Raw genomic sequence first — 19263 nt, forward strand, 5'->3', positions numbered from 1 at the left:
GAAGGTTGGGCAATCCTACTTCCGTAGTGATACTGCCTCGGAAACCGAAGGAGGGGTCGCTATGAGTCGGGGCCGACTCGACGGCACATAACAACGTCATATATTAGAGCCCCTAAATTTGCCCTTAGTTTTTCCTTGAGGAACTTTATAGTTTTAGGTTTCACATTTAAGTCTTCGACCCATCTGGAGTTAGTTTTTCTGTATGGTGTGAGGTACAAATGTTGTTTCATTTTTATGCAAATGGATATCCAGTTTTGCCAGCACCATTTGTTAAACAGACAATCTCTTCCCTGTTTAATGGATTTCAGCCCTTTGTGAAAGATCAGCTGACCATAGGTCTATTTCTGAGTTCTCAATTCTATTCCATTGGTTTACGTGTTTGATGTTGTACCAATACAAGGCAGTTTTGACTACTGTGGCTGGGTAGTAGGTTTTAAGATCTGGGAGTGTGAGACCTACTTTGTTCTTCTTCTTCAATAGTGCTTTGCTTATCTGAGAGGTCTCTTTCCTTTCCACATAAAGTTAGTGATTAGTTTTTCCATATCCTTACAGAATGTTGATGGGATATGGATTGGGATTGCATTGAATGTATACATTACTTTGGGTAGAACTGACATTTTCACAACGTTCAACCTTCCTATCCACAAGCATGGTATGTTCTTCCATTTATGTAGATCTCTTATGGTTTCTTAAACTAGTGTTTTGTAGTTGTATAGGTCTTTTGTGTCCCTGGTAAGATTTATTCCCAAGTATTTTACTTTTTTGGTAGCTATTGTAAACTGTATGGATTTCCTTATTTCTTTTTCAGCGATCTCTCTGCTGGTATAGAGGAATCCAACTGATTTTTGGATGTTGATCTTGTATCCTTCCACAGTGCTAAAACTCTCAATTAGTTGCAGTAGTTTTTTGACCGAGTCTCTTGGGTTTTCTAGGTATAGCATCATATCATCAACAAATAGGGATAGTTTGAGTTCTTCCTTACCAATATGGATGCCTTTGATTTCCCTTTCTTGCCTTATTGCCCTGGCTAGGACTTTCAATACAATGTTGAACAGAAATGGTGATAAAGGGCATCCCTGTCTGGTTCCTGTTTGCAAGGGGAATGGTTTCAGTCTCTCTCCATTGAGAATAATGTTGGCTATTGGTTTTGCCTACATGCCCTTTACTATGTTGAGAAATGTCCCTTCTATTCCTATTTGGCCGAGAGTTTTGATCAGGAATGGGTGTTGAATTTTATCAAATGCCTTTTCTGCACTGATTGATATGATCATGTGGTTTTTTCCCTGTGTTTTATTTATGTGGTGGATGATGTTGATTGCTTTTCTAATGTTGAACCACCCTTACATACTGATATGAACCCCACGTGGTCATAATGAATTATTGTTTTGGTATGTTGTTGGAGTCTATTGGCTAAGATTTTGTTGAAGAATTTTGCATCTATATTCACGAGGGATAATGGTCTGTAGTTTCCTTTTTAGTGTTGTCTTTGCCTGGTTTTGATATTATGCTTGCTTCACAAAATGAATTAGGGAAGATTCCATCCTTTTGTATGTTTTGGAATAGTTTGAGTAGGATTGGTGTCAGTTCTTCTCTGAATATTTGGTAGAATTTTCCAGTGAAACCATCTGAGCCAGGACTTTTTTTGTTGTTCGTAATTCTTTTATGACTTGTTCAATATCTTCTGTTATGGTCCTGTTCAACTTTTCCACTTCAGTCTGTGTTAGTTTAGGTAAGTAGTGTATTTCTAGAAATCTATCCATTTCTTCCAGATTTTCAAATTTGTTGTAGTACAGTTCTTCACAGTATCCTGATATTATCCTTTTTATTTCAGTTGGTTCTGTTGTTTCGTTTCTTAGGACTCATATTATTTCTATTCTCTCCCTCTTTTCCTTTTGTTAAATTTGCCAGTGGTTTGTCAATTTTATTAATCTTTTCAAAAAACCAACTTCTAGTCTTGCTGATTTTTTATTGTCTTTCTATTTACTGCTTCATTGATTTCTGCTCAAATCTTTATTATTTCCTTTCTTCTGGTGACTGTACACTTTTCTTGCTGTTCTTTTTCTAATTGTTGGATATGTTGGTTTGAGGTGCGGATTTTGGCTCTTTCTTCTTTTTTGACGTGTGCATTTATTGCTATTAATTGGCCTCTGATCACTGCTTTGCTGTGTTCCAAAGATTTTGGTATGCTGTACTTTCATTCTCATTTGATTCAAGGCATTTTTTATTTCTTCTATTTCCCAGTCATTCTTAAAGAGGATGCTGTTCAGTTTCCATGTGTTTGTTCTTTTTATGTTGATCTTCCCATTGTTAATTTCTAATTTTATGGCTTCGTGATCTGAGAAGATGCTTTGCAGTATTTCAATGTTTTAAAATTCACTAAGGCTTGCTTTAGTGAATTTTAGTTTGTAGTCTACCATGCAAAATGTTCCCTGTGCACTGGAAAAGAATGTATATTGTACTGTTGTTGGGTGAAGTGCTCTGTAGATGTCTGTAAGGTCAAGATGATAGACTGTATAGTTCTTCTGTTAGTTCTATTGTTTAGTTCCATCTTTGTTGAGTTTCTTTCCAGTTGTTCTATCTTTGATTGAAAGTGGTATATATTAAAGTCTCCTACTATGACTGTGGACACATCTATTTGTATTTTCAATTCTGTTAAAGTCTGATTTACATATTTTGGTGCTTTTTCATTGGGTACATAGACATTTATTATGGTTGTAACAATAACTGTTCAATTGATCCTTTAATTATTATATAATGTCCTTCATTGTCTCTTATGGTAGTTTTTGTCTTAAAGTCAATTTTAGCAGAAATTAATATTGGCACTCCTGCTCTTTTTTGGTGGTCATTTGCTTGATATATCTTTTTCCAACCTTTGATTTTTAGTCTATTTTTGTCTATCTCTAAGTGTATCTTTCATAGACAGGATATTGATGGGTTATGTTTTCTTATCCATTTTGCAATTCTTTGTCTCTTGAGTGGTATATTTAATCCATTGACGTTCAGTGTAATTATCGTTAAGTATGAATTGGTTGCTGTCATTTTCTTTATGTGTTTTTCCATGGTGCTCCTGGTTTCTTTATTCCATATTATTTTCTAGGCTGAGCTCATTATGTTTTTGAATTGTATCATTTCATTTGTTGCTACTGTTTTAGTATTTGCTAAATATTTGTGCTTGTCCTCTTTTTTAATGTGATATGAAGGTTTATTATCTGTCTTTGAGGTTACCCTGTGATTTACAATTTTCTGCCTGAGTTTAGAACAGTCCATTCTATCTTGCAACTCTCTTGACTTCCTCCCCATTCAGAAGTTCTGTAACTACACTATTTTTTCCCTCTTTTTGGTTTGTAGTTGTCCTCATTTGCCAACTCATGTCTCTGGTTCCCTGTTTACAATCTTGTAAGCTTATTTTACTTTGTATACTTCCATAGCTGTGTTGGTTTCTGGGTTATGTCATCTTGTGTATTAATGGTCGGTTGTTGTTTGTTATTATTGGTTCTCTGTTCTAAGAACTCCCTTTAGCATGTCTTGTAAGGTTGGTCTGGTTTTAACAAATTCCCTTAATTTCTGCTAATCTGTAAATCTCCTAATTCCATTGTATTTGAAGGGCAATTTTGCTGGGTAATAATTCTTGGTTGGAAATTTTTCCCTTTCAAAGTTTTATATATATACCACCCCACTGTCTTCTCACTTGCATGGTTTCTGCTGAGAAATCGGAGAGTATTCTTATTGGTTGTACTTTGTAGGTACTTTTTGCATTTCTCGTGCTTTCAGGATTCTTTCTTTGTCTTTGGTTTTGATGAGTTTGATGATGATATGTCTTGGTGATTTTATTTTGGCGTCTATCCTGTTTAGGGTTGGTTGGACTTCTTGAATGGATATATTCTCATCTTTCATCATATCAAGGAAGTTCTCTTCCAACAAATCTTGGACAATTTTCTCAGTGGTTTTCTTTTTCTCTTCCTGTTCTAGAATTCTGATGACATGTAGGTTATTCCTTTTGATGGTATCTCACATGAACCTTAGGCTTTCTTCATTTTGTTCTGATCTTTTTTTTGACTGATCCCTTTCCAAAGAAGTATTCAGGTATTTGTCCTCAATCTCATTAATTCTGTCTTCCATTAATTCAGTTCTATTCCTGTGCCCTTTCAATGTGTTATCTAGTTCTGAAAATTTAGTATTCATGTTCTGGATTTCTATCTGTAGATTTTGTATTCTTTCTAATTTTTCATTTATTTTATCATTTTGTTCTTGTATTTTCTTCTGAAATTGTTCTAGGGTTTTGTCTGTATTTTCCTTAATTTTGTGAGTGTATTCCTTGATCTGTCTCCCAATGCTTTGAACATACCTAAATATAATTCTTTTAAATTCCTTATCAGGGAGTTCCAATGCTGCTTCTTCCTCAGGGATGTATTCTAGGTCTTTATCCTACTCCCTTGTTTCTACTGCTTTATCTTGCTTCTTTGTGTGGATTGTGATGGTCTGCTGTATTAGATCTCTGCTAAATGTTTGTGAAGAGCAGTTAAGGGTGAGTCAGGCTCTCCTTGGTGGTTGTTTATCGTTGTCCAGTTGGTAAAGAAGGAAGTGGTAGCTCTCACTCAGTAAGTGGAGCTTCAAGAGATGTGGGCGTGGTTGCATCGTATGGGCACAGTTGCTGTCTCCCACTCAGACAAAAACAACAACTGAAAAACCATCAAAAAAGTAAAAGCAAGCAGACAAAAAACACACCACATAAACACAAAAGAACAATCATTAAAAAAAAAAAAAAGGAAAAATACAAAAAAGAAAAACAAGGAATGGTGAGAATCATTAGAAAGAAAAAAAAAAATAATAATTTTAAAACAGACAAAAACAAACCAAAAAAAAAGGAAAAAAAAAATCTGGGCAGGGCAGGGCAGGGCACCCAGGCTCCATTGTAGCACAAAGACTGGGAGAGAATTCCTGCCAGCCCAGAAGGTGAGTTGAGAGCAAGGGATGACCACACCTCCTTTCACCAAGAGGGTGTGGCATACAAGAATAACAAAGGGAATATCGCACCTTTCCAATCGCTCGTGTCCAGAATATTCTTGAAGTTCCCGGCAAATGGAGCCTATTCTTAGGTCCCTGGAATCTGAGAGAACACTATCAATTTAAAGATCCAAAATGGTCAAACTGCTTGTAAACATTCAAAATGGCTATGCCCTCTGGACAGCCAAAATTCCACAGCTCAGCCCGTCTCCCTCTTTACTGCTTTCCCTTTTATTTACCAGCCACCAGTGCAGTCCTCTGTGCAGTCCCTGGCTAGCAAGGCCAATTTTTAGGACCTTTAATTCTTAGGTCCCAACACCACTTGTCAATATCCAAGCTGCCCATGCTGTCAGGATGGCTGACAGATCACAGCTCCGTATGTCTCCTTTTTTTGGTGTTTTCACGCAGGTTCTTCTACTAGTTGGAGTTTAATCCATTTCTGTATCCTTCCTTGCAAAGCTCAGAGCTCCAGGATTATCTTCTGTGTCTGTTAATTGGCTTCCCTTCTCTTTGTTGTAGAGGTTCTGTGTGGTTTGTCTGCCTATTCCGCCATCTTACTGGAACTCCTGGTGCATAAATTTGAATGACAGTTGTATTAACTGGTCCTCTTACAGGTGTATGGATATTATCCCATCACTTACGGCACTGTACTTTAGGACTGATTGTGAAATGTTCTTTTTGATGATGAACGTGACGTCATTCTTCTCCAATTTGTCATTCCACATGTAGTAGACCATAAGACTGTCCAATTCAAAATGGCCAATACCAGTCAATTTCAGCTCACTAATGCCTAGAATATTGATCTTTATAACTGCATTTTTGACAATTTCCTATTATCCTAGATTCCATGTTGCATACTGTTCCAGTTGTGAGGATTTTTGTATTTTCCTAGATTCCCACATTCCACATTCCAATTATTAATGGGTATTTGCAGCTGTTTGTTCTCATTTAGAGTTGTGTCACATCAGCAAATGAAAGTTCTCAAAGCTTTATTCCATCTACATCATTAAGGTCACCTCTACTTTGAGGAGGCACCTCTTCCCCAAATGTATTGCATTCCCTCCAACTGAGGGGTTCATGTTTTGGCATTATATGTGACAATGTTTTACTGCTATTCATAAAGTTTTCAGTGGCTAATTGTTTTCAGAAGTAGACCACCTCCTCCCTCTTCCCAATCTTTGGAATATCCGTTGAAACCCACCCACCAAGGGTGAACCTGCTGGTATTTGAAATACTAGTGGCATAGCATTCAGCATGACAGTAACACACAAGCTGCCACAGTATAAAAAACTAACAGACACATGGTGGTAGCCAAGCCGATGGAAGAAACGATAAAGTAAAAAATCTGAAAGATTTCAAAGAGCAGCCTGAGAAGACAAGGTAAAGTATTATAATGAAATGTGCAAAGACCTGGAGTTTGAAAATCAAAAGGGAAGAACACATTCTGCATTTCTCAAGCTGAAAGAACTGAAGGAAAAATTCAAGCCTTGAGTTGCAATATGGAAAGACTCTCTGGGCAAAACATGGAACAATACAAGCAGCATCAAAAGGAGATGGAAGGAATACACAGAGTGATTATATCAGAAAGAACTGGTTGATAGTCAACCATTTCAGGAGACAACATGTGATCAAGAATCAATCGTACTGAAGGAAGAAGTCCAAGCTGCACTGAAAAAAACTGGCAAAAAACAAGCCTTCAGGAATTGATGGAACACCCAATCAGATTGTTCAACAAATTGATACAACACTGGAGCTGCTTACTCATTTATGCCAAGAAATTTGGAAGACAGCTACCTGGCCACCTAACTGGAAGAGATGCATATATGTGCCCATTCCAAAGAAAGGTGCTCCAACAGAACACAGAAATTATCAAACAATATCATTAATATCACATTCAAGTAAAATTATGCTGATATAATTTAAAAAATGATTGCAGCAGTACATCAACAGGGAACTGCCAGAAATTCCAGCCGGATTCAGAAGAGGACGTAGAATGAGGGATATCATTGCTGTTATCAGATGGATCTTGACTGAAAGCAAAGAATACCAGAAAGATGTTTATCTGTGTTTTACTGACTATGCAAAGGCATTCGACTATGTGGATCAAAACAAATTATAACACTACAAAGAACAGGAATTCTAGAACACTTAACTGTGCTCATAAGGAACCTGCACATTGACTAAGAGGCAGTCATTCGACTAGAACAAAGGGATACAGCAGTGTTTAAAATCAGGAAAGATGTGCTTCAGGGTTGTATCCTTACTGAATACTTACTGAATCTGTGTGCTGAGCAAATAACCCAAGGCACTAGACTACATGAAGAAAAATGAAACATCAGGAAGATTCATTAACAACATGCAATATACAGATGACACAACTTTGCTTCCTAAAAGTGAAGGAGACTTGAAGCACTTACTACTGAAGATCAAAGATCAGTATGGATTATACTTCAACACAAAAAATACAAAAATCCTTACAACTGGACCAATAAGGAACATCATGATAAATGGAAAAAAGACTGAAGTTGTCAAAGACTTCATTTGACCTGGATCCACAATGCTCGTGAAAGAAGCAGTCAAGAAATCCTATGGCACACTGCATTGGGCAAATCTGCTGCAAAAGACCTCTTTAAAGTGTTAAAGAGCAAAGAAGTCTCTTTGAAGATTAAGATGCTCACGATCCAAGCCATGTTATTTTCAATAGCCTCATATGCACATGACAGCGGGATAATGAATAAGGAAGACCACAGAAGAATGGGTGCACTTGAACTGTGGTGTTGGCAAAGAATACTGAATATACCATGGACTGCCAAAAGAATGAACAAACCTGCCTTGGAAGAAGTACAGCTGGAATGCTCCTTAGAAGCGAGGATGATGAGACTTTGCCTCTCCTTCTTCGGACGTGTTATTAGAAGGGAACAGTCCCCGGAGAAGGCCATCATGCTTGGTCAAATAGAGGGTCAGCAAAACAGATGATGACCCTCACCAAAGTGAACTGACATGACGGCTGCCAACAACAACCTCAAGAACAGCAAGGATTCTGAGGCATCTGACTAACTGGTGTTTCATTCTGTTGTACATGAGGTCACTACAAGTCAAAACTAACTCAACGGCACGTAACAACAACACTCCTAGCCCCTGGCAACCACCAATCTGCTTTATATCTCAATGGATTTGTCTAGTTTAGTCATTTCATATAGATGGAATCATAGGTGGTCTTATATGACTGGCTATTTTCACCTAACATGTTTCAAGGTTCGTCTATGTCTCAGTACGTATCAGCATTTCATTCCTTTAAATGACTGAGAAGTAGCTACCATATGGATTGGCCACATTTTTGTTTATCCATTTATCAGCTGATAGACATGTGGACTCTTTCCACTTTCTCCCTATCGTGTATGATGCCAGTATCAATATTTTCATGAAAGTTTTTAAGTGGATGCATGTTTTTACTTCTCTTGATCAGGATAGTGGAATTATTGGGTTTTAAATGTCTTGTATTAAGAAAATTAAAAATTATAAATAAATAAAAATTCCCCCATTGGTCCTGAAAGTTAAGCTGTGTGCTTGTGTGTACATGTGTGTATACATGTGTGTGTGTGCATGTGTGTGGCCCTGGAGGATGCTGACCCTAAAGCTTCACCTCTACTGCACTGGGCAGTGTCTCCTCTGAAGTCCTGAAAGGGGACCGATTCCAGGAATTTGACAATCTGTTTGGCCCTGTGTGTGTGTGCATGTGTGTGTTTTTTCCACTTAAATTAGCTGCCAATTGACAGATAATATTTCTACAAGCATATTGGTATATTCTGTAAGAATTCCCAGGTATACAGTAGAGCTGACAAGGGACAAGGTTGTAGTCACTTGGCCACATCCAGCTACCCAGAGGGAGCAAGTAGTTGGACCTGTGGGCTCAGGACCATAGTTGCAGGGGACATCAAGCTCAATTGGCATAACACACTACATACACAAAACACTGTTCCACCTCCTACTTTGGTGAGTAGTGACTGGGATCTTAAAAGCTTGCAAGCAGCCATCTAGATGCAACGATGGATCTCTCCTCATCCAGAGCAAATAAAGAAAACCAAAGATTCATGGAAACAATTAGTCCAAGTGACTGGTATACCATGCAATCCTCAGCCTATACAACTATGAGACCAGAAGAACTAGGTGGTGCCCAGCTACCACTGTCAACCACTTGGAGGGAGATCTATGTAGGAGAGATCCTGGACAGAGCGGGAGAACAATGTGGAACAAAACTCAGAATCATTTAAAAAAAGGGGGGGGGGGGCAGGTTTGCTGGTCTGATAGAGCCTGGTGGAACCCGTGAGACTATGGCCCCTAGCTGCCCTTCAGGTCTGAAATTGAACACACCCCTGTGGCTTCCAGCCAAACAGTACACAGACATATGAGCTGAACATTTACCTGAGGTAGATACACTCCTTGAAGAGAACAATCATGGGAGAAAGAAGGGCTGTGTATGCACAGGGAGACAGCTCAGGGGGCAGGAGTGCATGGAGGGATGGACACAGGCAAGAGGTAACTTTGGGGAGGAAGTGGGAGGGAAGCTGTTACATTGTGATAAATTGTAGTCAGTGTCATGACACAAAGTGTATGCAAGCTGCTTATGGAAAAGTGAATTTGCTCTGTAAATTTTCACCCAAATCATCATCATAATAATAAAAAAAAGCAGTCATCCTTTCCATGGAAAAAATGTATGCAGAGGAAAAAAAATTAGTTGCCAATTTTTAAAAAATGAGGCTTTACCTGAAAGGTGAGAATTCTGGGTTGTCTTACAACACCCTGAAGGTCCGGTGCTCCTGGGTCTGGATTCCTACAGTGCTATCTGTGGCTGCAGAGCTGCCACCAGCCCCAGACAGTTGGCTGTCCCCCCACTTCACAGCTCCTCACTCCCAACTCCACACGCACTTACTTCCACAGCCTGCCTGGCTTCTGTGGGTGTCATGCAGACGGAGGAGGCAGAGCAGGACTCAAGGCCAGGTACTGCCTCTCCCTGTCTGAGCCTCTTCCTGTTTTCCCTCTCACCTAAGCACTGACAACCAGGATCCATGAGCCACCACAGCCCAAGGAGACCCAGCCCATTACCTTTCCTGTAGAGTGCAGCCGCATAGCGGCATGTGTTACTGGTGGTCTGGGAAGAACAGAACGTCTGCTTGTCCATCAGCTTCCTGGGAGCACAGGGAGAAGCATCGTCAAGGGAGGGGAAGTGCCAGGGCCAGGTGGCACAGCCCACTCTCCCCAACACCTTCTGAAATCTAAAAGCCAGGGATCAAGGCCAAAGGCGGGCTGTATGTGCCTTGGGAGGGGAGCTGGGGATGAGAGACTTCAGCCTGTCAGGCTGTGTGCACCAAGAGACAGGAGAAGCAGATACTGTAGGGCCAATTTCCACTCAGTCCCACACAGAACCGTGGTTGGGGGAATGGACTCGGGATAGGCATTCCCAAGCGAGGAAGTCTGTCACTCTCTCTCTCACACACACACATGCATGCACACACAACAGCTTAACTCCGGGGACAGTGTCAGAAGGCTAGGACACTGTGGGGAGCCAGCAGTGGGGCAGAAGAGACTACCCAGGTGTCTGTCCGGCCTCCTGAAGCCTCATATCTGAACAGCACGAAGCCCAGCAGTCTCGGGGGTGGGGAACTCACGAGGAGTATGTGCTGGTCTCGTCAGTGCACGTGCCATCCACGTTCAGCGCGATCTGCTCCCCTTTGCTGCGGCAATAGTTGGGATTCAGGGTGTCGATGGCCAGCTCAAGCTCTACCTGGAGGCACCAAGCACCCCCACCTGCTATGAGGACCCCGAGGCACAGTTTCCCAGGGGCACCCCCAACCCCACCTTGGCCACCTCTAACACTGGTCCCTACCAATCCTGCCCCTGCCCAGATGCAGGGACAGGTGTCCATCCTGCAGGGCCCCCAGGTTTAAGTTGACACTAGAGCTTTGTCTGTCCCCCCACCCCACCCCCAAAGATCTACATTAGGTGGCAACATTTGAAAGCCAAGAGATTTCTCATAAAAATCCTATTACTAACTGCTCTTGAAAACGCCGCAGAGCTGGGGACAGTGGAAGAGCCCCTCCCGGCAGCCCCACTGCGCTCAAGTTCCACTGGCCCACCGCCAGGCCTGTGTTTCCCTTCTCCTCGTCACCACCCCTCCTAGACACTAGACGTGTGGGGCCTGCATCTTCGCCCCACCTCTCCCTGTGAACATGTTTTCATGCCCCCGGCTCCACACACACCAACCTCGTTCACCTTGAGCTCTGTCCTCCCTGGCTGCACTGGAGCTACCCAACGACTTACTTTTCTCAAAACTTTCCTTGCTCGGCTTTTAAGACCCCATAAGCTGCTGGTTCACCTCTTAACTCTCCAATCGCCCCTTCTCTGGGCTTCCAGTCCCCTAAGGGCCCGTCCCCTTGCCTCCCCACTCCCAGGCCCACCTTCTGCTGCTTAGGCTTGATCTTGGCTGAGAGGTGTGGAATGTCATCGTAGGTCATCGAGGCTGGGCGCACCGGGTACTGGGGAGGGAAAGGGTGCCGTCAGACCACACTGCTCAGCCCCCGGTCAGAGCTGAGCTCCTGGGGCTTCCAGTCAAGGATCAACAGCCACACCCCAGCCCCCTCAAACAGAGATCCAAGGACCCCAGGGCTTCACTAGTCTGGACATAAAGCTCCACCGCTGGTCATGGCTGCAGCCCTACTTGCCACTGACCTCACCTAGCCACCTTCCTAAGGACAATTCTACCTTATTTATTTTTATTATGATTTAGGTGGAAGTTTACAGAGCAAATTCATTTTCCGCACAGCAGTTCATACACATTTTGTTTCATGACATTAACTGCAATCCCCCACAATGAAACAGCTTCCTTCCCACTTTCTCCCAGTCGTTACCTCTTCCCTGTGTTCTTCCCTCCCATGCACTCCTGCCCTGAGCTGTCTCCCTAATGCAAACACTGCCCTTCTGTTCTCTCACAATCTCTCACTCCAAGGAGTGTATCTACCCGTCGTAAATGTTCACCCCATATGCCTGTCTGCTGTTTGGCTGGAAGCCACACAAGTGAGTTATTTCCAGACCTGAAGAATAACTAGAGACCATAGTCTTGGGGGTCTCACCAGGCTCTATCAAACCAGCAAAACTGGTCTTTTTTTAAATGATTTTGAGTTTGTTCCACATTGTTCTCTCACTCTATCCAGGATCTCTTGCACCAATCCTCCTCCAAGTGGTTGACAGTGGTAGCTATACACCATCTGGTTCTTCTGGTCTCATAGTCATACAGGCTGAGGATCATATGGTCTATTAGTCCTTCCAACTAATTATTTCCATGTGCCTTTGCTTTTTGTCATTCTTCTTTGCACTGGATGAGGAGAGACCCATCGTTGCATCCAGATTGCTGCTTGCAAGCTTATGAGACCCCAGTCGCTATTCACCAAAGAAGGATGTGGAACAATGTTTTCGTGTAGTGTGTTATGCCAATTGAGCTTGATGTCCCCTGCGACCATGGTCTCCAAGACCAATTTTAAAATGCCTCTAACTTCTAGGGACATGGGGACATTGCCCAAGCAGTAGGAACCCAAACAGGGCCATCATACATTGCCAAACAGCTTCTAGTAACCCAGAGAGTGCTGCCCCGGGGGTCAAGAGCAAGGGCCCTAGTTCTAGGTTATCAGTCCTCAGGTCACATGGGGCTAGAAAGACAAGTTAAATGAGACAAGGAAGGGAAGACTGACAAAGGGCTATTCATCACTGCAGCTGGACGGTGGAGACATGGGAATTCACTATACCCTGTTCTGTACTTTTGCACATGTGTAAACTTTTCCACAATAAAAAGTTACAGAGATGGCAGCTGGTCTGCCACTGACTCACTCAGAAAGAGCTCTCAGCCTCAGTGCCCTCATGTGTAAAACTATCACAGTATAAATGGGTTCATGCTTTAAAGTACTGTTCGGACCTGCTTCTTTCACCTAACACCCGGGGACACCTTGCCACGTCAGTCCTCACTGTTCTATGGGGGTGCGAGTGCTGGTGCAGACCCATCCTCAGGGGCCTAAGCACTGGTGTGGACTTGCCCTTTTCTGTACACTGTCCTACAGGTGGAGATAAGCCCTGGTTTAGACCTGCCCTCAGAGCTCTCTGGCCCCCATGGCCTTGCACCATCACAGTCTCTGGAAGAGTCTGGTGGAAATGTTAGAGAGTGTACAAAGTCAACTCCAATTTTAGGGGCCATTTCAGGTCAGCTACAGTCTAGCTCAAGAAAAGAGTTATACCCTAAAAGCTCACTTAAATAGCAATGATGACCCCTCCCTGCTTCCCAAGCTGGAGCTTGGGATGGCAGCCGGCTGTGTGCAAGAAGCACCACAGCCTAGAACACAGCTGGTCTAGATGCAAACCCTGAGAAGGGTCAGGGCTGGGACAGGGGATCCAAAGCCCCCAAGATGCCCTGGCTGCCAAGGCCCACGGCAACTCCGGGATCCTCTGACCTTGGGCTGAGAAGGGTGGTGGTGACAGGCACCAGGCTCTGGAATTAGAAAGCCTGCATCAAGTCCCAAATCTGCCACCCGGTATTTGTGAGGCCTTGGGCAAGCTCTGTACCTAAGTCTCCTCACCTCACAGGGCTGCTACAAACATGGAACAAGGCAAAGGCAACCGCAATCACACATGGGCCCGTTGCTGCCACTATTCTGCACTGAAGGAAGCAGATGAAGACTGTCCAATGATAGGCCCACAGCACAGGGCTGGTAGAGGCACAGATGGGGAGTAGACACCAGGCCTCCTGCCTCCAAGTCCAGGGCTCTTCCAAGAGTAACACGGCAACCACAGCTCTTTGTGCAAGTTACTAGTCAACCCATGCCTCATCTTCTCATAGGCAAAATAGGGATAAAAATACTTAAAATAATTTTACTGGTGAGAATGTAAAATGGTGCAAAACAGTCTGGCAGTTCTTCAAAAAGTTAAACATAGAGCTACCATATGGCCCAGCAATTCCACTTCTAGGTACAAACCCAAGAGAAATGAAAGCGTATGTCCACACAAAACTTCTACATAAATGCTCACTGCAGCAAGCATTATTCCTAACGGCCAAGAAGTGGAAAGAGCCCAAACGTCCATCAACTGATGATGGATAAACAAAATGAGGTGCATCCATAAAATGGACATTAGCCATAATAATATCAATAACGTGGATGACCCTTGAAACCAGTATGCCGACTGAATGACAAAAAGGCCACAAAAGGCCAATATTGTATGATTCCATTTATATGAAATGTTCAGAATCAGCAAATCTGGAGAGGGAAAGTCAATTAAGAGCTCTGGTGGCGTAGTGGGTAAGACATTTGGCTGCTAACCAGAAAGTCAACAGTTCAAACCCACCAGCTCCTCTGCGAAAGGAAGATGAGGTAATCTACTTCCGTAAACATTTATAGCCTTGGAAACCCAGTGGGGTCGCTATGAGTTGAAATTGACTCAATAGCATCGGGTTTGGTTTGTATAGCTTTTAGGGCCAAGGAAGGGAGTGAGGGAAATGGGATGTGAGTGCTAAGAGGAACCTTCTTTCAGAGGCAACAAAAATGTCCTAAAATTAGACTGTGGTGATGACTGTACAACCCCATCAATATACTAACATGTACTGAATTTTATACTTAATGGATGAATTGTATAGGTGTAAATCATATCTCAATGAAGTTGTTTAATAATAATAATAACCAGTTATGTGAGGACTGAATGAGTTTATATGTAAACACTGTCAAAAGTGCCTGCACACAGTCAGTGTTTAATATATGCCAGCCAGTATCACAAACTAAGGAGCTCTGGTGGCATAGTGGGTAAGGCATTCAGCTGCTAACCAGGAAGTCACAGGTTCAAATCCATCAGCTGCTCCAAGGGAAGAAGATGAGGCAATCTACTTCCATAAAGATTTATAGCCTTGGAAACCCAATGGGGATTGCCACGAGTTGGAATTGACTCAATGGCAGTGGTGGTTACAAACTACTGGACAGCAAGGAGGGGAAGTGGCAGGGAAAACAAATCAGGGAACCCGTAGTGACAGGACAGAGGACCCCCTATTTCTGTCTGGGCCTGCTGTTCACCCTCCAGTAGTCCCCTCTCTGAGCCTCAATAATAACACACTACCTTCATCAATGCCAACTGTGCCAGGCAAAGTGGTAAACACTTAATATGTTGTTGTTATGTGCTGTCAAGTCGGACCAATTCATAGCGATCCCTCCTTGGGTTTATGAGGCAGTATCACTACGGAAGTAGATTGCCCAACCTTCCGAGGAGTGGCTGGTGGGTTTGAACCGCCAGCCTTCTGGTTAGCAGTCAAGCACCTTAGGCACTATACTACCAGAGCTCCTAAGCACTTAATATAGATTCCTCCAATCCTCTAGGGACCCGATGGGACCCCTTTATTACTCTATTTTCCAAATGAGGAAACTGAGGCACAGAAAGAGGAACTTGCCCGTCAGCTCGCAGCTAAGTTGTAAAGAAGCTGGGCCTCAATGTCAACTCTGTGAGCTCAGACCCAAGCTTCGAACTATTCTCCATTCTGCCTCTCATGTGACCACCGCCTTGGTTTGCCCATCTTTGAAATAAGAGTCTCACCCATAAAAGCCACATGCAGAATTTAAGCAAGGAAAACATCTCCCATCATTCCTTGCCCACCACTTACTGTATTCCTCCTATCCCCCCAGCACTTGCTTTCTCCCCCTTTAAGTTCCATAATTACCTGAAACAGATAGAGCTTCTCTGCCAGACTTTTGGCCAAGTACACGTCAATCTGGAAAGCAAGGGAAGAAGATTTAACCAGGAGACAGAACACAATGTCCCGATCTGCCCAAAGCATGCACCCAAATTTCAGGTAAGGGGCAGTGGCTCAGAGAGGCAGGCTGGGGGAAACACCTTAGCTCATGCCACACACAAAGGGAACCAAGTCTCTAATCTGGAAATGTCTCCACCCAACAGCCCAGGACTGGCCCCCTACAAACTCCTAGGGGACCAGGTCAAGTCTGGGCCTGGCTTCCTGACCCAGTTTCACCATAACCCAATAGGCATCTTACCCCAGGTCCCCAACTTAGGATGCTCCCCAGAGCCAGATGAGATGGCCTACCAGGAGGATAAGGTACGTGGATTGGCCTATTACCCTGTCCCAACATGGCCTGCAAGGCCCTGCCTGACCGACCTGGCCCTGCCCCAGCACACAGCAAGCAGGTAACCTTCCTGCTTCCTAGCTCCCCATGTTAACCAAGCTCTCTCCCACCTCTGGCTCTTTGTATAGGCTGTCCCTCCACCTAGAGTGCCCTTCCCACATGCCTTCCTTACTCATCTTGAAAGACACAACTGAGTCACCACTTTATTCACGAAGTGTTCCAGGGCTTCCAGGTGGCAGAGAGCCTGTCTCAAGCCTCCCTCTAGCCCAGCACCAGTCACCCTCACTGGAATTCCTGTTACTGCAGTGGAGTCCCAGTTTAAATGAACTCCAACAACTCAGACGTGGAAACTTAATCATCTCTCCAAAGAAGGGATTCAAAGAAAAGATCACCTTCCTCCATCTCCAGAGACCTCTTTGCCCCCTCACTTCAAACTAGACTTCGGTCTCCACATACAAGATCACAACAAAACGCAGTTACTTCTTGGCTTTTGACCTCCAAAGGTCTAGGTCCTAGGTTGGGAGGATTTTGAAGGGTAAGTTTCACTATGAACAATTTTTTCCTTTTTTGCTGACTCAAGAACCTACCCCTCTCCACTGCCAACATCTTGAGCCCCCTGCCCTGCCAGTCTTGTGCCACAGATCATGAGCTTCCTGAGGGTTGTCACAGCCCCCGGCACAGGAGGGATTCAATGAAAAGCCACCAAATGACTTCCCAGATTCAGGGAGGGAGGTGTCAGGCCCATTCATTCATTCAACAAATAGTCACTGCAGACAGATAACATGCTGGCATTGTACTTGGTGCTACAGATGCTGCAGTGAAGAGAACAAAATCACTGCCCTCAGGTAACTTATAGTCCAGCAGAAGGAAACAGGCAATAAGCAAACAAAGTTATGTCTCAGGGATGGTGGGTGCTATGGCCAAACACAAGATACGGTCAAGGTAAGGGGGCAAGGGAGTGAGGGGCACAGGAGAGTACAACATGAGGTAGGGTGGTCAGGGAAGGCCTTCCTGTTGGCTGATATTTGATCAGAGACCTGAATGAAGTGTGGGGTCAGCCATTCAGATATCTGGGGGAAGAGAGTTATAGCAGAGGGAACGATAAGGATTGGGGGTCCACTGGAAGCCAACAGATTCCAGAATGCCCTGAGGAGGGCCAGAAAGGACCCAGCCCTGCTACCTGCAGCCCTGGGCCCAGGTACTTCTCCCTGCCACCCCAGGCAGAGAGTGGAAACTAAGTTACCTCCTGTACAACTGGGTCATCCTCTTCATTGGCCATACTAGGGGTGAGCCAGCCGTGCAGTCCTTGGACTTGATCTGAAAGGAAAAGAGGCCTGGACCATCAATCAGTCATTCAACCAACATTTCTGGGGCAGTTGCCCTGAAAGTGAGAGCCCTAGACAAACAGAAACTGACCTTTCTACACCTGCTGTGGATTCAACAGTAGATTGTCAACTAAAGACCCCATCAGCCGAGAGAGACAGAGAGAGAGAGAAAAGCAGCAACGGGTGCAAATCAACAGACAAGAGTCAACACCTGGTAGCTGTCCCGTGGGGAAGAACAAAGGTCTGGTTTTAAGGACTTCTTGACCACTCACACAGAAGTCATCACCCGGCCGGGGGACAGAGGCTGACTGGTCCACAGCCATGGTTAGAACACTTGAGAACTAATTAAAGGCTGCGAAGAAGCTTTCAAGACTCAGACATCAAACAGGAAGAGCAGACCATTCAAAGGCTTTCCCAGAGTGACTTTGTTTACAGTCACTTTTCATGCTGACTTCAGAACCTTACCCCAAGTGAATGTGTAAATAAAAGGTGGTGTATCCACAGAATGGAGTATGATTCTGCTCCTCTGTGTAGGAGTTTTGTGTCTAAAATGACAGTCTTCACATACCTTTCTCTCAGCAATCAACTTAACAACCCCACAAATGATTGCCCCATTTTAGGACAGGGAAACTGGAGTTTAGAGACACTTTACATGGACGAGTTGCCCAGTCACACAGCAAGACCAACTGCCTTTCAAATCTAGGCCGTCAGACTTCAGGTAACTTCAGACGAGGGAAGGGAAAGGCCTTCTTGCTGGGAGATGGGGTTGTGGAGGGGAGCACTGGGACTGGGCCTTGAAGGATAGAATGCTTTGGACAGCAAAGGGGAGGAATGCCAGGTGACAGGAGGCACTTCACCAAGAAGCAAAAGAAGGAAGGCTGCAGGTCTCCATGGGGGGGTGGGGAGTAATTCAGCGGGGCGGAAGGCTGGTGCAGGCAAATGGGCTTCTCTTATATATGACCTTTCTGGGCTTAGAATTATAATTCTGCCAAAAATCTTGCAAAAACCCAAAATCAAGCTCACTGCCGTTGAGTTGACTCCGACTCATAGCAACCCCAACTGTGTTTCCAAGGCTGTAAATTTTTATGGAAGCAGACTGCCCAGTCCCTCTTCCATGGAGTGGCTGGTGATTTCTAACTGCCAGCCTTCTGGTTAGCAGGCAAATGCCTTATCACTACACCAAAAATCTTGCAAGGGATTGGTCAATTGCTATGCAAATAGGGTACATAAAACCACCCAATAAGATTAAGTGACCTTGTGAGGGATTGGTCAGGTTTATGGCTGGGCTGGGAGGGTCATGCCTTGAAACTGACAAGGTGTTTGCTTATAAGCAGACACACCAACAGAGTTTTTAGAGAAGCATGAGGAGAACCTCCTAAAAGAGCTGTAATCTGGTTAAGAGCTGTAACACTGGAGGTAGGAACCACGAGACCGGGAGATGGCTGCAGCAATGCTTGTTGGCCCAGAGTTCAGGCAGCAGGCTTGCGGACAGAGCAGAGTGCCTCTGGGCACTTGTCGGTGGAGCCAAAAGAGCTGCAACACTTGCCCAGGCCCAGCCCAGAGGCAGGGCAGAAGCTTGGGAACCAGACCTCAGGCAGCATGGTGGTAGCCAGTGACTGAGAGCTGTTCTCAGCCGAGAAGGGCCTACTAGCATGACTTGCTGCAGCACAGCCGAGCACAGTCCTGACGGCTGAACTGCATCCTGTTTCCTGAGTTACACCCAGTTACTTCCAAGTTGCTCCTGCCACTTGCTAATAAAGCATGTAACTGTAAGTACA

General features: G+C 44.1%; 1 protein-coding gene across 1 annotated transcript in view; it reads right to left on the minus strand.

Annotated features, from left to right (window-relative positions):
* The window catches only part of POLR3E (RNA polymerase III subunit E), a 46357-nt gene extending 28918 nt beyond the window's left edge, over nt 1-17439 (minus strand). The window contains exons 1-5 of the mRNA XM_007953180.2: nt 17404-17439; nt 15740-15790; nt 11460-11537; nt 10671-10786; nt 10108-10190 (exon numbers count right to left, since the gene is read on the minus strand). Coding sequence (XP_007951371.1) covers nt 10108-10190; nt 10671-10786; nt 11460-11537; nt 15740-15790; nt 17404-17439 — 364 coding nt within the window. The remainder of the gene's footprint in view (nt 1-10107; nt 10191-10670; nt 10787-11459; nt 11538-15739; nt 15791-17403) is intronic.
* Between the last annotated feature and the right edge of the window lie 1824 nt (nt 17440-19263).

The sequence above is a fragment of the Orycteropus afer genome, unplaced genomic scaffold (assembly GCF_000298275.1).
Source record: "Orycteropus afer afer isolate SDZICR_OR568_19922 unplaced genomic scaffold, OryAfe1.0 scaffold00376, whole genome shotgun sequence".
In the NCBI taxonomy this organism is placed as follows: Eukaryota; Metazoa; Chordata; class Mammalia; order Tubulidentata; family Orycteropodidae; genus Orycteropus; species Orycteropus afer.